This window comes from Melospiza georgiana, chromosome 1, assembly GCF_028018845.1.
Source record: "Melospiza georgiana isolate bMelGeo1 chromosome 1, bMelGeo1.pri, whole genome shotgun sequence".
NCBI classification, from domain to species: domain Eukaryota; kingdom Metazoa; phylum Chordata; class Aves; order Passeriformes; family Passerellidae; genus Melospiza; species Melospiza georgiana.
In genome coordinates this window covers 84,653,530-84,675,079 of record NC_080430.1, presented here as the reverse complement: position 1 = coordinate 84,675,079, position 21,550 = coordinate 84,653,530, and the positions used below count along the sequence as shown (strand labels likewise).

The following is a 21,550-nucleotide window of genomic DNA, read 5'->3' as shown; positions in this document are numbered from 1 at the left end:
CACATCATCAGACTATTCATTTAGATGCATTAAATTTTTTCTGTTTTCCCTTCTATCACATATAAAACCCTCTGCCATCAGTGCAGGCATCTACAGTCCTGTGTTTCTAAAAACCAGCAATGCTAACTAGAGAAATCTCACAAAATTTAATAGGGACTACTTACGAGGACAGACTTCATAATTTGTGTTCAAGCTTAATGTGCTCAAGCTCAATGTGATTGCTTATCACTTTTCTTTTGTCTTCCTTTCAAATTATTTACAGCAACAGAACACACCCATTTCATTGGGCTCCCAGCCTGGGAAGCTGGGACAGTGTTTTCAGCCACTACCTACACAATTTTGTGCATCTTCCTTTCTGGCTATCAAGGCAAGATCAACTGGGACAGAGCAACTGGTGTAAGGAAAATCACAGTATTAAAAAAAAATACATTAAATCTGCAATCTCTGGATTTGCTTGGAGATACAGAAACTGCTAAACAGCACAAGTAAGACTCCTAGTTTCTTTGTTTTCTCCCACTTGCACTTGACAGCAAAAAATACACCTCCAAAAAACCAAGGGCAAAGCAAAAAAAAAAAAAATTCACAGATAACACAGGAAAATTGGACTACTGAGACCATTTGAAATTACAGGCTCTTATTCTATTACAAGCCTAAGTTATACCAAATTTCAGTCAGTTTATGATACAAGAACTACTTTTCTTTAGCTCCCAGATAAAAGCTTCTTACTCTCATTTTGGTCTGCCAGTCATAAGCTCTGCCAAAAAAACCTAACCAGGACAGTTTCATTTTCTATAGTTTGCTTTCTGCTGGATTGCCTATATCAACAAGTATTCTTCTCAGCTTAACCTGTCAAACTTGTATGCTTAGCAGAGCCACTGACTGAAAAGAGGCTGAAGCTGCTGCTCAGGAACATCAGTAGATCCAGTAACAGCAGGCATAACTCAAATAAAATTTTCATTTCTTCACATAGGTTTTAACACTTGACCTTTTTATAACTTATGGAGATCATCAGAACATAAAGATTAGATGGATTCAAATCATCCTCAGGGTGAGAACTGCAGACTACAATGATGAACTGTCAGTGACATTGCCCTTTCCACCCTTCTTCCATTTCAAATGCCCAATATGCCAGAAAAAATGCAAAGATATGAAAATATGCTTGAAGTTTCAAGTTGCAAAATCTTTTTCCTCATATACTTTAAGGATTAAAAATATACTTTGCACACATCTCTGCTCAAAAGGAAATTCTGCTATGCTGCTCATCAGCCTAAGGAGCTGCCAGAACAGAAGCTGTCCCATCACAGCTCTCTACTCAAAGAACAAACTCAAACCTTAGCAAAATACAAGGGCAAGAACTGATTTTTTATTAACCTATTTTATGGACTCTCAAGAGGAAAATGAGTCCTGTCAATGGTTCCTCACTGCATGAGACTAATATCTCATCAGAGGACATGGCATTATTTCACTTTTATGTCTGTCCCTCAAGAATTCTCCCTTTGATGAAGTAGTTCAAGGGCAGACATCAAAAAGTCTGTTGTAGCAAGGTACAGCAAATGATCCAAGCCATGTAAGACTTCATCAATAAAAACAGACATGGTAAAATTCTGCTTGACAAGCATAACAAGTATCTGCATCACTATGGTCCTAGAGGACAATACCTCGTACTGCTAGTCATTTTCCTTTCAGACAACTTGACAGAAGTACAGAGAGAGCACTGCTGAAACTAAGCCACAAAGGACAGAATTTATATTCCAAGTCTCTGAGGTAGCTAACTTTTTTTCAAGTCAGATTAAATAAATTACCCTTCTAGACCTAAATTACCTTTTAAACATCTACTATAGAAAAACATATATACCACTATGCTTTTTCTTTTAAACTATTATTTCAGCTATAAACAAGTTATCTTACAAAAATTAGAGATGACTCTCACTAGAACTGACAGAGGAACAGATGACCACAGCAGATTTCAGTGATGGTCACAGACTCTTTCCAGGCACATTTCAAGACAGGAGTCTGAGGCACACTCAGCACACCTGAAGGTCTAGTTAACAGGAATTACTAGCTCAGTCTGTCAAGCAATTAATCACGCTAAAGAAGAACCTCAGACATCAGTTTCTGATAAAGTGCATTCTTTTTTTTCCCCAGGATGCTGGACATGGTTTTCTTCTGAATAACCATGCACCAGGTTGTCAGTCACAGATCCTGCATGTGCCCATGTATGGATACACTGATTCTCTTACCCTTTAAAGAACCTGCAGTTATCAACAGTAACCAGATTGGGTGGTAGGTGGGGTAAGCAATCATGGGAGAAAAAATGTTTTTGGAATCTATGTGCTTTGAATGGAACCCTAGGTTTTTCTTCTGAAGGAATTTTTGACCAGTGACACACGTGCAGTGCATTTGTGCATACCACTCTTGCATTAAAAATAAAGACTTGAGATTTTACTGGTGCCTGGTCTGTTGCCAGCAACAGACACACAAACCCACCAATAAAAAGGAATTTAAAATGGTGAAAAGAAGACACACTTGAAGAGAAATCTCTTTATAGCTTTCATTTAAAATATAAAATAGGTGAAACTTTAAAAGAAGAACATCCCATTCTGACCAAATTTTAAAATACAGTTTCATGCTAAAAGCAAAAGTCTGGATGTGAGCCTCATGGAAGCTGCCAAGTAATACAGAAAGAAACCTAATCTTTCACATTACTCGCATCCGTGTCTTTGCCTTCCTGGCTTACATGACTGTCGGCATTTTTACTAGATTGATCTAAATCCTCAATTTTATTTTCTATTTCCATAGCACTGCTTTTGACAGGACTCTGGGAAGACTCTTCACCTATTTCTGCTTCCATTTTTGGGACTAAATCATGTTCTTTATCTTCCACATCCATTTTTTCCTCTGCTTGCACCAGTCTGTGTTGAACTTCTTCCTCAGTTTTGTCTTCCAAGTCCTCCTCTTTCCTCTTTGCTTTAAACACTTCAACTCCCATCATCCTCAGGTAATGAAGTCTCTCATTCTTGGGCACAAAGGCACGCAGTGATGTCTTCCCTTGCCAACCACACAGCACTATTGGACACTGAAGATCATGAGGTTTTCTACAAACAAGCAGTTAAGTTCAGTCAATTATGAGAAAGTTCACCTTCAGAACTTCATTTTATAACCATACACCAATTCTGTGCTAACACTGAATGCATTTTGTAACTATTCACAGAAGATGAAAGTACATTGTTCTTAACTTCAACACCTACACAGACACCTGCTTGTCTACAAGCAAGCATGCAAGCCAAAAACTCAGAAACTCGATGCTGTTCAGTTTTTGCAACAAGCAAAATAATTTCCTGGCTCTGGGTTGAAAACTAATGCAAGGAACAGCAAAATAAAAGGTTACATTTAGAAAATTCTTAAGAGTTTTGTCCACAAAAGTTACTTTATCCACAAAAAGGAACAATAAAAAGTAACTTTTTCCATTCCAAATGCTGGACTTTACTGGGAAACAAAGAAAGAAATCACATGCAGATTCTGCAGATCTGTTGATCTCTGGCACAACTACCAGCTCTTCTTTATGAAGCCAAATTCTATGCTTGCTCTAAGAATTCACAGACAAGACAGCTTCTTTTCCTGTCTTATTCTCTGTATCCTATATGGCTTTACTGTTTTCCTCACTGCACCTCTATGCCTCTACTTTTGTTTTTGCTGAGTGAAAATAAATTCTTGTCCAGGTCTTAGGAGTGCATAAATGGAAAGCAACACATCTACTTACTCAGGGTCTGGGTCGTACTTCAGAACTATACTTCCCATCGCTACAGGGAACAAAACAAAACAGATGTGTTACTTGCTACAATGATACAATGACTGTAATCTGGAAATGTTCAAGAAAACAAGTTTTTAGACAAACACAGAGCATGACATGGTTAACAGTTATCCACATCAATACGCTGAACAATACCAGATTTTATTCCCTTTTTTTTCAAACCAAAGTATTTACATAGTCACAGATGCAATTGGCTCCTCCAAAATCTCAAACAAACAAATTAAAATACAAAATCCACACAGTGGATTAAGTCACTCAGTGAATCTAGCACAAAACTTTTAATTAATTAAAATGAACATAAGAGTATGCCAGACCAAACTTCAGAAGATTTTTTCTTCCCATTTTGTAACATCAAACATGGAAGTACAAGGATCAGCAATGAATTGTAAATAAAACAATAGCAAAAGGCTGAAAACCAATTTTCATATCTTTAAGCATCCAGTGTAGAGGAAATTAAAAGTTTAATACGAGTAGACATCGCTTCCCATATAAAAGAAAATCAAATCTGAGGAACTATATTTGATACATAAGGTCATGACAAGCAATTGCAGATGACAAACAGTTTCAACTGGAGCATTAACAAGTAGAAAAACCAGAAGCACAAATAAAATCTTTGTTCATCAGATATTTTAAATGCTGCCTCACAGCACTACTTTGCAGAAGTCAAAGGTTTGGCAATTCTTCTGTTCTCTAAAGCTCAAAAACCTTAGAGGCTGCAATCAGAAAGGACTACAATTTCTAGCAGCACACTGGCTTTCAGTAATGCTTACTTACCTAACAAGTATATTTAAGATAAATTTAGTCCAAATTTTTAGGAAACACAATTTATGCTACAGGATTTTATAGCCTTCTGTGCAAAGAAGAAAAATAATTTTGTGACAGCAAAATTAGTAGGCTTACCCATATCTTTGACTTTCTTCTGTGTTTCACTGCTAAATTTGCTTAAGAATGGATTTTCCTGGGTTAGCAGAATTTTGACATCTTCTATGCAGACATTTATAATCCTTGCATGAATGAATGGGTACAGAGTATAAATGCCCTGTTTAATAAATAAAGACAATTGTTTCAAAATTTAACCACTGATTTCTGAAGTAAAAATGTTAAAACAGTACGCACTTTACCTAATACCAGAAACAAAATTCTAAACCATACTGAAAATGTCAATTACCATTAATCTGACAAAGTTAATGCCAGCTGTCTCATGAGGCTCTCGAGGAAACCAAAGTATCTCCTTTGAGAGCACAGTGCTATGCAATTACCTCTTGTGCTAATCTGAATGCACATCCAAACTGTTCACCATCACTGTTGCGAGACCAGACTTTTATCCCTGTGTTGATAACCTGCAAACAGCAAACCAATAAACATCAGTAGGGAGCATAAATTCTAAATTACCATTCTGAACTTGTTTGTTCCTCTTCAACTAAAAGTTTATTTCCACTGAATACTGAATTAATGTGAAAACTTATTCAAGGGAAAAAGGAACTCCTGCTACAAAAATGTGGTGCTCCCTCAATATAAAGTGCCTCTTATTCCTTTTCATATTGAAAACTGAACAGTGTAAGGAAGGGCAGTTTTAAAGAGGGCAACAAACTAATAATATCAAATTTTAATTTTAGTTTGAGTAAGAATTTTCTGTGTGATTCTGGGAAAGTCAATCAAGGACAGGATTTCAAAAATGTTCAAGTGATTACTATTTGGACACTGTCTATTCCTTGTGGTACTCAAAGCCTCACTACCTAACATAATGCACAGTTTCTTAAAATTTTGTCAGTTATGTAGCCATTTCCTGCATAGGGGATAAAAGAATAATTTTTACCCATCTCAAAGATTTGTTGCAAAGATCTACTGACTATCCTCAAAAATTTTCAAGACTTGACTGGATGAGGCCCCAGAATGTATCTGATCTAGCTTTGAAGTTAGCTCTGTTTGATGTAGGAAGGAAGCTGGACTACATAACCTCATTCCAACCTAAATTACACAATGACTTTTTTGAGACAAATCTTTAGCATTTGCAAGACATTTTCCACAGGGAATCATAAAAAAAAATTCCCTCTATTCTCAAAAAAACTACTTATTATCCCATTATCACTCAGCTTAATGAACTTTCAAAATGTTTAATTGTTAAAATTACTTTAAAAAAATATCCTTGTGTAACACAGCCAGTAAATAACTCAGCTGAACTTATCTTTTTGCTTGGCTTTCAAAGCTCTTAATACTTTTATAATTAAGGGAGTGATAAATAGAACATTGTCAATGTAAACATGTAAAGTTACTTGAAGACTACATAAAAATGCTGGCACACACACAGCACACATATTCCCTCTCTCTACTTTTAAGTTCTCTTTCACCCACCAAATATGTACTGATTTTCATCTCAGAGAATGTTATTTTCCTCTCAGAGTCAACTTTTCATCTCTAACACAGGAGGGACAGAGAGGAAACATTAATCTAGACTTTAAAAAAATACAGCCTGTCAGAGGGCTAATCCTCTATGTAAACAGTACACTTGGCAAGTTCAAGGAGACATACACTGATGCTTAGAACCATACCTTCATCTTCTCACTATTGTTCAGAAGCACATTCCTTAGCTCCTTAGAAACCATGTACAGCTGCCTCTTTTTTCCTTCTTGAGTTCGAGTCAGTAAATTCATCTTGGGAAATGATGGGTCCAATGCATAAAACTTCCTGTGACCATAATACTTGTTTTGATTAACTGAGCAATAAAATCACATACTCAAAATGCATGGTTTAGCCCATTTCCTCCAGCTATCTCTGCAAGCACTTAGCACTTTGGCTTCAGAACACAAAGATTAGACTTTCTAAGCTGCATGACATCAGAAAAGACAAGCTGTTATAGACACTGAGACACACTGGAAAATTTCCAGTGCAAACTCGAGTTGGCTATTTTCATTTAAGTGTTGAGGAGAAGGGGGCCCTGGTGCAAAGTCAGGCAAAAGCTGTTATGCAAGACCAACGAGACCCATCCTTTGTAATGAACCAAACTTGAACTATTAACATCCCTGAACTAACAGGAACCTTACTGCCAAAACAGACACATCTTTTTTCTTACTGGATAGGAATGAACAATGGATCATCTTCAGGGAGAAACACAAAGGGGTCTTCTTTAAAACCAAACAACTTCATTTTTTTAGATGGTGGAGGTCTAAAAAGGAAATAACATTGCATTGTAAATTACACTAAAATTTCACTTGCTTTAAAACCAGTATATTCAGTTCATTTAGTCAACGCTTGGCTTATTGTAAAAACAGTATGCCAAAGAGAATACTGGCATTTTCTTGTGCTTCACTCACACTACACACAGTTTAACTTGTTAAAATAAGGAAGTCAAGCAGTGCTTGGAAACAGAGTGCACAAAAACAAGTAAACAGAGATTTCTGATGGAATGATTGTGAAGGCAATACATATCTTCCAACTTCTGAAAGTATTTTTTCCCTTAACAGAGAAGAAAGTATTAACAGACTTAACAAATGCTAATAAGAAAACTGGTTATTTTCCAAACTTGCTGAATGGAACACAGACAAGACAGAAAACGTGGAAATGCAAGACAACTGAATGAATTCATTAATTTTTTTGATTGACTTCTAAATTACAAAAGAACTATAGAATACTCAGGAACTGCAGAGCTGTCACGGACAAATACTTAGACATGGTCCTTACCCGCATACTCCTTCCTTTTTACTCTGCTCAGTGTCCAAATTCTGCAATTCTTTGATTTTCTTAGACTCTTCATTTTCAGGAAGTGTTGGTTCTTCAATAATACAGTCAGAACCATTACCTGAATTAGCTGCTGTCACTTCAGTATCTCCTGTTCTTTGTGGTAATTTCTGATGAACCTATTTCAAATTAGAGTATTTTCAAAAAAGCAAAAGTAGTATCCAGCTTGTAACAGAAGGCACCTATGTTCTCTTTGTATGTGCCTAATTCCTGTCAATTTGTATGCAAGTGCTTAAACAGATCCATTCAGGGAGTTAATCTGATTACTAGATCAAGATACCACTATAAATTGCATTTACCTCCAGTACTGATCTGGACAGTTTCATACCAACTGTCCAAGAAAGCTATTTCTGTACCATCTACAAAATCACATTCAAGCCCTCAGATTTTTAAAACAGGATCTGCTGTTTTCCTCCTAACACTCAAAATGACACATGCATCCTGCTGCTGCACACATTCTGTAAGAGTGCTATGATGTTTTAACTTAGAACATCATAAAACTATTTGGAGGGTGCTTACTTCTGAATAAATGCTGCTTCTCTATTGCCACATACATTTTACTCATAAGTTGTTCTAATGAAGCAAATCAAATAAACACCTAAAAGGGATTCACAACAGAAGTTCTCACAGACATGACAATCTAAGAGATCAAATAAATCACATCAACTTAAAACCGTGTTGACAGGGTTTTAAAGACAATTGACAACAAATGGATTAAAGTCAGATGGCTGAAGCTGCTGCTCCAAACAGTTTTACATCCATTCCCTGTGCTGCTGATCTGCTAATCTGCTAGTGAATCACTCCTGAGCAACCAGCCACAGAGTGAGATAAACTGACATCAGAATTAGCTTACAACACAGCAGAAAAAAGCCTTTTAGCAGGAGACCACACACAGCTGAAGGAAGTGACAGCTTTAGCTATCCAACATAATCTTCTGTAATTCTTTCAAAGCCTTAATTTTAGGGTCAAGATTTAGCTTGTTATTTTACTACCATTTCAAAATCCCCTTTCTTTTAAATTTTTTTTTTTATTTTAAAAGTTTTCATGCTTTTTTCATAAGCACTTGTTCGGTACTTCATGGATTTAGGAATTTATTTTTAATTGACACACTGAACTATAACTAAAGGGCAGATACAGAACAGTTATAGTATGTCTTCTATTATGTGCAAACTCAAAATCAAAGCCTGAAACATTACTAGCAATTTACATTTTAGATAATTTAAAGGAAGTTACCTTAGGCTGACGTTTATTCCATGGCATTGGAGACTTTTTTATTAAGACAGCCACAAAGAAGCCACCTGTGTTCTGGTGATGTGGCAATATCCTAAGACTAGAGAGAAAATAAAAAAAAATGTTGCAGCACATTCATTGCTGCATTCATAATCACAAAACACTAGAAGGCTCACATTTATACTTACTTTCAGGATAAGTAGGATTGTGCAGATTTAATTTATCAAACTAGAAATAGCATCTAAATAGAGCATTGTGGCAAAATTACTTGCATCAACGCAACACATTCATTCACTGTTCAAACTTGAACTTTAATGACTCATTTCTAAACAATATTTTTAGAATAGCTGTGGAAAGCCTTTAAAAGCAAGTAAGTCACACTGTGAATATGTTACAGTTTTGCATACTTTTTCAGTAATTCTGACTGTTTATCTCTATTGGATGCGAAGAATTTGACCTTTTCACGTGAGCACTTATTCCTTTTACGCAACTTGCAGTAACTTCTCCTGATCCACTGGAGTTAAAATATTGTGTACTGCCATTACATACGAAGCAATCAAAATATACTCAAACCTACACATTCCTAATCTGACCTAATTATAATTTACCCACAACCATACATGTGACATCAAATCCTCCTAAGATTTACTTTGGGGAAACCTACCAGCGCTCCAGATTCATTGCCTTTAGCTTCTCTTCATCTTTCACTGGAAACATAGTAGGGCGTATTTGTGTTTGTCTATTTGAAGGCACGTCTTTCCACTCCTCAAACCACTGCCCATCTTTCAGCATCACCTTCAAAGGGGTAAATATAAATACAGTGAAGAATATAGGTCACTATTTTATAAGTTTTAATTAAAATACTTGCAAACCAAGGTTCAGACACCAAATAAAGAAGTTATTCTCTGGTACAGAAAATTAAGTTCTTTAAAGTGTATTGTTTCTTTGTGCATTGTACGTGTGTGCTTCAGAGTAGGAGATTCTTGCCAGCTGCAGCTCTTTGCTCCACTTCACATGCTTCTAAAAAAAAGCATACAAAGTGCAGATTGATGCTGAATCAACTGCAAAGATTTCTGTTAACCTGCTAAAACATGTGAACCACCAAAATCCAGTGGAAGGACAGTGGTAGAACATGTAAGATGAGGAAGTCATCAGATTTAAGACACTGCTCCTTTTTTCCCATGAGATTGGCTGTAAAGCACTGTGTTATAGGCAGTTTCCAAGCAGTATACAAGGGAAAAGAGCTACTGCAGTCTAGCAAAGATCAAAACTGAAGAATCCCAATTTCATTACATAAGAAATATGCAGGAGTGCAACACAACAGCTTGGTAGGCAGAAAGCTGCATGACACGGATATATACAAGTCACTGACAGAGATGTGTTTGTGGAGAGCTGCTGAAGAAACATCTCCATGAATTTTCTAGCGCCTGTACCTTTACTTATAACTCAAAACTTATCTACAGATCCGCTCTAAGACACTGTGTAGACATAACATCACCTCAGTCTGGCTAAGGGTCAAAGCTTTTGATGAACTCTTAAGATACAAGCAGAAGGTTAGAGCCATAACTCTTACAGGAAGGCATTCTGAATGCTTTTCAAGCAAGGACACCAAAGTGAAAAAATAAGCCAGGGAAAATTTGACTTCAGAGCCCTAGATGCCTGGTTTTGTACTGGATGCTAAAGCTGTAAGAAGGGTCCCAAATGGGGATGCACAGGGCAAATGCATAAAATTAATCACTGAAATGAATTAACCACATTTTTGTTGTGAAGGCAACAAAGTAAAGCAGCTGCAGTGATGGCAACGTCAGGACTGGCAAATTTGGTGAAGCAGTTTCATGCATCTCACTGACTGTCTTGAAAGTTTAATCAAGTGCTCTAGTGGAAACTGAAATGAAACATTTATCTAGACTACAATTTCACTAAGAACTTTGAAATGCAGATTTCAGCATCATGAAGTCTGGCACTTCTCAGACACTGATCAGATCACACCTTGTGCCTTTCTACATTTCCTGAAATAGAAATTACTGTACTTTCAGAATTAGTATTTCAAGTCAAAATATGCTACATTTCATAGTGCTAGATGGAGACAAGACAGACTGTACTTCTGAACAGCTCTTCTTTGGAAGTCATGACTCAAGCTTGAGAAAAATCAACAATAGGACTGATAAATAACCAAAGTCTAAAAAAAAATTATTTTCGTTTTACCAGAAAAACTGCGTATCTGTCCTGTGCTGTTCAGTTTTGGTTTACCAGCCTAACTGGTAAGTTGGTGTGACTGGTAGAACGACAAAGCACCAAAGAACACTCTGAACTCTTCTCTATTGCACATTTTACTGACCACCTGCTAGAGCAGAAGGAAGAGTAAAAGCGTTGCAGGAACAGATGACCAAATCTGGAGTGAAAAAGGTGTCTTCCTTCAAGCCCAAAATAATTCACTGGAGTTCACTCATCATCTGGCTCAAGGAGGGAGTACTGAATGCTATTTCCAAGCACCAAAGTGTCTTTTGAACAAAACCTTATTTTTGATTTTGCTGTTCCCAGAGATTTACAGTCAACTGATGTTCAGGAATATTCAATGCAATCAATCACAGAGCTCCTAGAAAACAAATTCTGCACCAGGGAACAAAAGACTACACCAAGTAAAAACAGCAGCAAAGTAAGCAAATACATCCATAGTGACATGCTAGCCAGTGAGGCATGAAAATATACAGTAGCAGCAAATCAGGTCTGAAAAAAATCTGGCAAACTTTCAACACATTTTATCAGACTAGTTTTTAAAACCTATTAGGGAGATTTATATTTCAACTGCAAACAGAGAAATACACGCTACAGGGAATAGAATATACATTAGTGATCATTATATAAATATATATATAGTGCCTTTATGGAGTAGCAAAAAAAGGTAAAATTAAAATCACAGAGCCACAGTTATGCATTACATTTATTCTTCAAGTAAAAGTATACAGTGTAAACTTTAGGAACTGTAAGAAGAAATAAATCAACTAGTTTCTAAGCTGCATTTCCAGTGGCAGAACATATACAAATCTTTATTCCCTGCATCTTGTTCATTAGCCTGTACACAGGCATAAACCTACCTGGCATTGCAAGAGACTAGTGAGATGGTAAGACAGAAGACCCAATGGCATTGCAAAGGCACACACTTGTAACTAAAATTTAATAAGTATCTTTCCCCACTACCACAATGGCCTTCTACTATTCTTGACTATACTCTTGACAGCAAGCTGAAGCAGCTTTGGGGTTTTTGCCCCTCCCTATTAGTTTGTTTCCAAAACTGAAAAAATTTAAGGCCTGGAACAAAATACAGGATGCTCTTACTATTCTAGGGTTAGTCCTATCACTGCAGGCTTTACAGCTTATTTGCAGAAACAATTTCACAGCTTTTACTTCCAAATGAAATAAATGGATCAGCTGAAGCACTGCAGAATCTTACATTCACGGACTCTGAAGACAGAGATGGATGGCTAACATTAAAAGTGGCTGAAATTATGTTGCCATCTACAGGCCACATACACACAACACAATAGGGAATTGTAGCAAGAAAGTATAGGAGACAGAGGAAAGAAACCTAGAGATGAGGAGTAAAGAACCTACCCTTGCAAAGACTTTCAGCTTGGCTCTCTCCCCTAAACATCAAATCTCTGCCATTAATGCAGCTCAACCTAATTTTGTGACATGTTACACTTCAGAAGTTCCCTAATTTAACACTCTACCACAGACCAAGAACTTCACAAAAATATCAGGTTAAGTACCTTCCATTTTGTAATTCCTGGCATCCTCTTCAAACCTGGTAACTCAGAAGAGACATCAGCAAGTTCTAAGGCACCTGAAATCCCAAGAACATAAACGTTTTGAAAACAGAATTTAAGAGTTATGTTGCCAATTGACTTTTATAAAAGCAGTTTTCCTTAAAGTTTTAAGCCATTTTATGAATAGTACCATTTAAAACTTTCAAGAAATAAAATGCTATACAACTTCTACCACTTACATTAACAAAGAAGGTGAGAAGAACTGTTAATAACAACTACATAAGATGTAACCATAAATTACCCAAAATATAATGGTTAGATATTTTCGTAGCAGCTACAGAGAAATACTCTACAGCCTGTATCATTAAACATCAGTGTTCTAAGCAATGGAATCATTGAAGTTCTTATTCTCATTTACTCATCAGCATTTGGATTTACTACACTGATTAAGTATTTTTCAGGGAATAACTTTTCGTATAACTAAGCCTTCTGAAATGCCTACAATATTCTAATTTCAAGGACTTACAATCTCAATATATTCCAATGAGAGAGGAAAGAGAATGTTAATTTTAAAACGGAATGGAAAATTCCTAACTGTTTAACACTAACATGACAAAAGACTATGTGCCTAAAATATATCAAATTACTGCAAGAAACATCAACAGCTTAATTTACTGAATAAAATCTTCAAGCTGCCCAAAGTCTGGAAGGAATTATATAAAAATTTACTGCTTAGATTGGTGGTCTCCCTAGAAAATAATAACTTTTAACATTGCTTTTCTGTGACTCTAAATACATAAGATATTTAAGTCAGGTATGTTTTTCCTCGTGTCGTACACAATTTATCAACCTGTCCTACATGACTATGACCATTTACAGTGACAGCTTAAGTAAATCTTTTAAATAAATGAAAAGGAGATTGATGAATTCATAGAAAAATTCAAAAATGATGTCTCAAATGTGATTACACTTGATGTTTTGTATCCATCCTTTGAATACTCCTGCCTCCCTACAGCATGACTTCAGTTGTTGTCCCAAGACTCCCTCAGACTTATCAGGCGCTGAAGAGTCTGTCATAAGTGCTACAGTTTCCAATAGTTGCTACATGGTACAAAAATGCCTTCTCCCTGCTCCCTCATGCCTAAGGGGAAAGCAATCTCTCATCTTCACACATCTGCTTCAGCAAGGTAACACCGCTACAACTACCAACAAACCTTCTGGACTGACCCGAACTAACTCTTGAGGTACAATGCCCCTTGCAGACCACTGCACTGCCTCTTTACTGCTGCCTTCCTAAGCTACACCTGTGTTCAAGCTCCAAGGATAACATTCACTTGCTGGGACACATCACAGCCTCCAAGTATGCTTCAAAATACCTCCATGGGCAGAGACTACATCTCAACATCATAGCCAGTCCTTCCTTCAAAGCACTCAATTTCCCCCAGGTGCTGCAATTGCTGGCCTCCACATCCTACTGCTTTTGAGTTCCTATCCCAACTAGATCTTAATGCTTTCCAATCCTGTCACTGTTAAAATTAATGCTTGCTTACTATGGCCTTCAATAAGCCAAGCATACTGTAATTTACTGGAAACGTGTCTATGATTACCAAAGAAACTACTTCTAAATAAAAATGTCCTTTCACAGAATAAGCTGGGTTGGACCCACCAAGACCATCGGGTCCAACTCAGGCCCTCTGCAGGACACCTCAAGAGTCACACCATGTGCCTGAGAGCATTGTCCAAACACTTCTGGAACTCTGCTGAGCTGTGACAACTCGCCTGGGGAGCCTGTTCCAGTGCCCAGCCACCCTCTGGGTGAAAAACCTTTCCTGATATCCAATGTAAACCTCCCCTGACACAACTTCAGGCCATTCCCATGGGTCTTGTCACTGGTCACCTGCCCTTCCTCTTCCCTTCATGAGGAAGTTTCAGACTGCAATGAGTCCCCTCAGTCTCCTCTAGGCTGAACAGAACAAGTTACCTCAGCCACTCATCATCAGGCTTTTCCTGTAAACCCTTTATCATCTTTGAAGCCCTCCTTTGCATGCTCTCTAATAGTTTAATGACTTCCTTATATTGAAGTGATCAAACACTACACAGGACATAAGACGAAGCTGCCCCAGTGCACAGAAGAGTGAGAGTAGAAATTACATAGACAATTCCGAATTAACCTGCAAGCACTTTAGCTAAAGTGCTGATTCTAAGACAATGAAATTTCATGCATAATTTGGGGCCAGAATAGCTACTGGCACAAAGCAAACATTACACAAAACAAGCTACCAACTTCCAGAGTAAGTGCAGCTCCAGGAGCAATAGAGCTGCTTCTGCTCTGTAAAAGACTCAACTTTTAAAAGTCTATGGAACTTTCCATGCCAAATCCAATTAGATGTTTCCAAATTTCAGGTTACGGATTCAGAAAAAAACCAGTATACACCAGCTACTAAATGGGCTACTGAACCCTACTGTCACAAAGTGATGCAGTGCAGCTTCTCAGCTCATCTCAGTTTTTCCGCCTCTTGTAAACTCAGCCTTCACATTCAAGCCAAAAATGAAAAAAAAATCCCATGAGTTTAAACACATTAAAAATCCAAGCCTGTCAAAATGTGGGGCAAAGGATGCTAAAGGTATCAGTGACTCCCACCTATTGGTGTACAATTACTTTGCTCTAACTGCTTAACTACACTCCAGGCTTTTTACTTCTGTAGTGCACAGCAGCAATGTTCTACGCTGAGTTTTCCAAAGGAATTACAGATGTCAGACATAGATTCCAAACAGTGAAAGCAGTTGGTGAGAGCCAGATAACAGAGACTGAATGCCACTGATCTGCAGAAGTGCTTTCTGTATCATTTAGACAACTCTTCAGGTTTTGTATTTGCAGCTGATTCACTCACATTTAAGAAGAGATGCTGCTCATTAATGAAATCCTATTGGTACAAAAAGATTTCCATAGTTGTGCAAAGTAGCAGCGTATTACCCACACTAAGATTATCACTAGTACCATCATACACATAGCCTTTTTTGGGTTGAGGGAGAAAAAAAAAAGTTTTCCACTCTGTTCAAGCTCACATTCTCACCTTGACTCTTTTCCAGCAGAGATGCGATCACAGCTTCATTTTCGATGGGATTCAAGGAACACGTGGAATACACCATTCTCCCGCCTTCTGCCAGCTGCTCAACACCACGGGTTGCAATTCTCAACTGCAAACTAACAGAACACCCTTGGTCTAGCCAGCTATCATTCAGGAACACACAAACAGCTTTACTGCAGACACACAACTCCCCATGGGCTACGCCAGCACTTGGGGAGTTCTACAGCTGTACACAAATTATAGCCAGTGCTGATCTAAGTCAGCTTAGTGCACTCTATACTGCAGACACACTCACAATGACACCTATTACATTAAAGCAACAATTAGCAACATTAACACTAACACAGCATAACTTTGAAGGTATTTTTTTCTTTCTAGTGCCTAATCGGTTTTATTATGGAGTACTCTAGAAAAATAACACCGAAAATATGACTCTTCTCAGAAATGAGGAGTAATCTGACTATTACAAATATTATGGATACCATAGCAGTGGCCTTCTGAGAAAGGTATCACTGAGCTGGACCGTGAGTTTAGACCCTACCTGCATACTTCCAACCAAAATGAGACCTGCAATAATGAATGAGTTGCCAAGAAGTCATAGGTCAGCTGAGTCACACTAACCAATGGTATCCTCAGCTTGTTAAAAATACACAGTAAAATGTTCTGATTTTTTTAATCTTTTCAATCAGTACATTTTACCATGTGCCTGCACTAGGCTAAGTACTCATTCACCATCAATTTACATAAATCCATCTCTGGTAACTGAACTGTGTATGATCTCTAAAATCCTAAAGACTTTAAAATATCACTAATAAATTTTACAACTTACTGTTATTTTCTAGCAGTATTTTACCTGCCTAAATGCCAAGAATACTAACCAAGTGATTTGTTGCATTTTATTAGCTATTCTGTCTAAATCAATTAAATGAGTATTTCCATGACAGCTATTCGTAACAATACAAGCAATTTAGATTCACATGCTTCCCCTCCTCACATCTGAAACCCGACACTTCCTCTCAATAGGACTAAGCTCTTGATTTGAGAGGAAAATGACTCTTCCTAGTCTTCACTTCATCATATATTAACATGTGAATGTATGTTAAAGATATAGAAAAAGGAGAGAAAAATGAAAGAAGTGCAGATGTGCAATAAGCATTTTTACCCATGGAGCTGCAAACTGTTTTGTGTTGTCCACTTCTTCCATACATCAATGTTTTTCCTCATGGTTCCATCTCCACTGCAACAGAGGTCAAACAGATTTGTATTATTTGTGTGTAAGACTCTTTCCATATCAGTGATTTACAGCAACACAATAATAGCAATCCCTCTCCCTTGTAACTAGTTCTCCTACACTGTTCTGTTTTGTTTCCTCACTCCCTTTGTTCTGAACATAAGCTCAAAATTTGAAGCCCTTCAACTGATCAAATTTAAGGACCACTTGGAATGAAAAAATTCACCTCAATTCTGTATCCCCACACTTAAAAAGCATTCCAAACTATACATCCTAACTCAGTAATCTACTCAAAAGGCACAATTCAGCAACATAAAAAATTTATCACTACACTTAAAGCAGTAAAATCCATGTATTCAAGTTCACATGCAAGGTACCTGCAGGGGACATCACATAAAATCCTGTCATAGAAGAGGATCTCTTTTCTTCCATCAATGTCTAATTGAAGGTTAGGAATGCTGGAGGCATCATGATTTACCACCATGATGCATGGGCTGTTTAATCTCTTAGCCTGATGAACCAGCAAATAGCAGCGCTTGTTGTCAACATCATTGGCAATTACAAAACCACCTGGGAACATAAAACAGTGGGAAAATGCTTTACTATTCAACAGATAAATATTTTACATAGTTTATTACCTTAGCTCTGAAAGTTCTGTAAACCTTTCACTAGAGATTTTTACTTAAAAGACTGCTCATGAACAGGGGAGCCCTTACTGAGCATAACTTAAAGCAAATTGAAAGTTAACTGACGTGTCAGTCTTAAGAGTTTCAGCTCCCACCTTGCGGCAGTAAGACACAGCCAAGGGTCCTTCAACTTTTCAAATGAAAACCTCTAAAATAGAAAAAAACCCACTGCCACCAAAGACAATCTCTACATCAGCAAAGTTTCAGTACAATGCAGAAAGAATCCACACATTCTCTACAACTACAGTGTCAGGGGACAGTATCTTCTGTGAGCATCTAAACAAAAATAAAGACTCTGAAGTTTACAAAAATGATAAATATCACGATTTCTTTAAGTCTAAAGCAGCTTAATCCAGTGTTTGCAGGATACCACGAAAGCACAGAGGCTCATGGGCTGCCATCTACTAAGTAAACCTGATTTATGTACAGGAATTAAGCTCTAATCACATGTACTGTAATTTGAACTGAAAGATACATATAATTCATGTCTGTTTTTCAAGCAAAGGAAGTCCATGAAGTTCCAAATGTGCACTTTTAATCTCATAACAATCCCTTGGGGAATTCAGTATGTAGTAAAATGCAGTTACTCATCTGTGACATTAAAAACAATCTACTACAAGAAAAAGCAGAAATTTCAAGTCACAAGTATTTAGTTTTCCAGACTTACTGGGAAAGGGAACATTCATGTCTGCATGCAACATTTCAATGAGCTGTGCAGTCTTAGATCCAGGAGCAGCACACATATCTAGAATCTACAAATATAAGAAAATTTTTAAAATTCCTGCCTTGTACTTTTTCAGTAATTGAGAAATTTACTATGTTCTTGTTTAAATTAAGTATTTTTGAATATGTAGAATTATGACTGTTCTGAACACCAATTTGAAAAAAGCAAAGTACAAAAAAATGATGAAGAATATACAAGGCTAAATATACTCTAAAACTAAACATACTCTAAAACTGTCCAGTAAACTGATGATGGGGGAAAATTAAATGGGAAAAATAGATTAAAAATGAAACGGAAATTAATTTTATCCTTGTGGAAGACTGAATCAGCATGTTAGACGTGACATACAGAACATGCTAGCTAAGCAAAAGTAACCTGCAATTCTGGTCCAAACAAGCAGCTCCTAAACTAAGGCACTAAGGACCATGAAAGGCCCTAAAAGACAAGTCAGGGCATCATTATATCATTAAACATTTGCTGTTTTGGCACAAGAGAGACAAAAACCTATTCTTAGCCTGATTTATGAAATCTTACATGCATTTTTGGAAAACACTGCAACACTCACCCAAATCAAACATTCAACATAAAGCCTTTATACTGCTAGCTTTTCATATACAATGTAAGGTGTGTGCAAAAATATCCCCACAATTTGTGTTTTACATTAAGATGAATGTGTTCACCACCTGTTCAATCCCAGACAGAAATAAAAATACACCTGGGACACATCAGGACCGAGACTTTCAATTTACTATTCACTTAAAAGAGATTAATAGATCTTGCCTCACATAAAACAGCCATAGCTGTCATACACTGGGTTGGGGTGAAAAGTAGGAGGAAAAAGGTGAAAAGTTACAAATGCTAAGTACAGCTGATATAAAAACAATTGTGTACAAACTAGTCTTTAAAACACATGTTACAAGTTTGATAAACATAAAAATTCAAGGTACAGCATGAAAATTTAACAAAGAAGAACACAGCATGGCTGCTTGAGATAGCAAGGCAACTAGCTCATTAATTTAACAGATTAAGATAGTGAGGCTGCCTGACAGATTCAGTCAGCAAACAAACACAGAGTATGAAAACATCACAAAATTAGAGCAGAAAGTTTGCTACCAGATATCCTCATTCCTATGGCACGCCTTAAGAAAATACCATGGGCATTCCTTACACACTACAGTTAAAGTTAGCACCCTACATTTAGCCACCACCAACAGCATGTTTCAGCTCACCCAAAATATTTCACCAAACAGATTATTTATAGAGCAGAAATTTTCAGCTCCTTCAAAAGGCATAGAGGAGTGAAATCTATGAGGTAGGGAATATTATCACTTGCATCTTGAAAACTACATCTGTTCACAGTGTGATGGAGAGAGGAAGTTAAAAACAGTTACCTTACTTTAAAAGCAGGTTGCAACAAGAATACATAACTCAGATGCAGCTAAACACACCCTTTGGAAATAAGACTATCCAATTGCCTAAAATCAAAGTGCTTTTTGCAGGGTATTACACAGCTGAAAAAGGAGATGCTCCTCTGATAGTGTTTTTGTGATCTGAACATTAATTGAGTGTTGCTGTTGATGTGCAGAAAGCATGAAATGTACCAACACAAAACAGAACCGAGTATCAGCCCTGACACTGCTCTTGTGATTTGTAGCTCAGTTAAGCTAATTTCAGGGAACAAACTTTAGTACACATTATATTCTAGACTTACCTTATGATGAGGGCTAACATTAAGCAGCAGAGGTGGGATCATACTAACAGCCTCCTGACGACTGATGTTTCCCTTGAAAAGAAAAAAGAAATTCAATTTGTTTTTATTCCAGAAATAAAAAGAAAGAATACATTTCTTTTGCAACAAAGCTTTTAAATTGTTATGTATTAAAATAAGAAAGGAGTCAGAAACACACTACTATAAACTTAGGACTAAATTCTGTTAGAATCTAACAAAAAAAAAATCACACTTTCTCACCCAATTATAATTTCTAATAATTGCATATTTGCTCCAATTGTATTAATTGTGCAGTTTCTGCTCAAAAGAGAGGAGAAACTGGCTCGAATCAAGTGACTAACATCCATCACTTAAGTGCTGCCATGCCCATGCATGCACTTTCTACCAGGTTTAAACATTTGGTTTCTAACAGCAACTGATCATTTTACAGGGACTCATTTTAACATCCCCAACAACAGCAAAAAATTGCAATTAATTTAGGCAAATATTTGTAGCTGCAGTTATGCACCAGAATCATTGGATGCACCACAAAATTCAGATTCTTCTGAGCTATTCAAATTCTGAGAGAAAAAAGAGTCTCCATCTTTCATGATTTATTTCAATAAAACATTGCTCAGAATATGCCAGAAAAAAATCAAGATCTATCCAAAACTTACACATTCTGTCTCGCTAACCAGAAACTGATGAAACTTTTCCAGTTGTGGGGACTTGCGTAAGATTTTTCTACTCAAGTTAGTGTGCCAGGCTAACTCTTCAGGATACCTGGTGGAAAAGAGATGGGAAAAGAACAGAGGCAGAAGAAATAGACGGATGAGCCAGGCTGGCTGGTGGGAACATGCAGAATGTCTAATCTCGCCTCCAGATCACTCACCAGCTCAGCGACTGCGGCATCTCGACCTTTTGGCCGTCCACCTCCAGGTCCTGCAGCTCTCGGAAGTACTTTTCCTTCAAGCAGTGGAGAATCTCTCTGGCGTGGCTGCATGGGGAGACACGGGAGGGACACCGGATGGAGAATCACAGACTCACAGCACGGTCCGGGCTGGAAGGAGCCCTAAGGCCGGCGCAGTCCCACCCCCTGCCGCGGCGGGGCACGTCCCCGTGTGCCGGGGCTCCGGGAGCGCCAGCCGTACCTGCGGTAGCCGGTGATGCGCAGCGTGGCGGGCAGCGGCTCCCGCAGCGCCGCCATGAACGCGTCCCACTCTCCGGCGGGCACGATGCCCAGCTCCCGGTAGTACCGCTCGAACAGCTCGTTCTCCTTCACGATCTCGGGGTAGCCGCCGGCCCAGCCCTGAAGAAAAACATCGCCGCCGTCAGCCCGACGGCCCCGGCGCTACCCGCCCCGCTTCACCTCCCCCGGCCCGGCTCTCACCGCCTGGTCCCCGCCGCCGCCGCCGCCGCCGCCACCCCGCTCCTGCCGCTGCTGCTGCTGCTGCCGCCGGCGGTCCCGCGCCCTGCGGCCCATGGCAGCCAGGCGGCGGCCGAGCCGCGCCACCGGCCCCGCCGTCAGGAAGAGCGGCCGCTCCCGCCCCGCTCCCGGCTCCTGCTCCC

The 21,550-nt window shown here is 38.2% G+C and overlaps 1 protein-coding gene across 1 annotated transcript; it reads right to left on the bottom strand.

Moving 5' to 3' along the window:
- Nucleotides 1-2,537: 2,537 nt before the first annotated feature.
- NSUN2 (NOP2/Sun RNA methyltransferase 2) lies at nucleotides 2,538-21,464 on the bottom strand. Its single transcript, XM_058039541.1, has 19 exons — nucleotides 21,372-21,464; nucleotides 21,133-21,290; nucleotides 20,874-20,978; nucleotides 20,659-20,764; nucleotides 19,985-20,056; nucleotides 18,217-18,301; nucleotides 17,241-17,433; nucleotides 16,795-16,869; nucleotides 15,618-15,748; nucleotides 12,547-12,620; nucleotides 9,441-9,571; nucleotides 8,780-8,876; nucleotides 7,490-7,665; nucleotides 6,882-6,974; nucleotides 6,361-6,496; nucleotides 5,071-5,151; nucleotides 4,712-4,850; nucleotides 3,761-3,800; nucleotides 2,538-3,095 (listed from the first exon to the last, which is right to left on the bottom strand). Exons 1-19 carry the CDS (start codon nucleotides 21,462-21,464, stop codon nucleotides 2,690-2,692), a joined length of 2,391 nt encoding a protein of 796 aa, XP_057895524.1. The 3' UTR covers nucleotides 2,538-2,689.
- Between the last annotated feature and the right edge of the window lie 86 nt (nucleotides 21,465-21,550).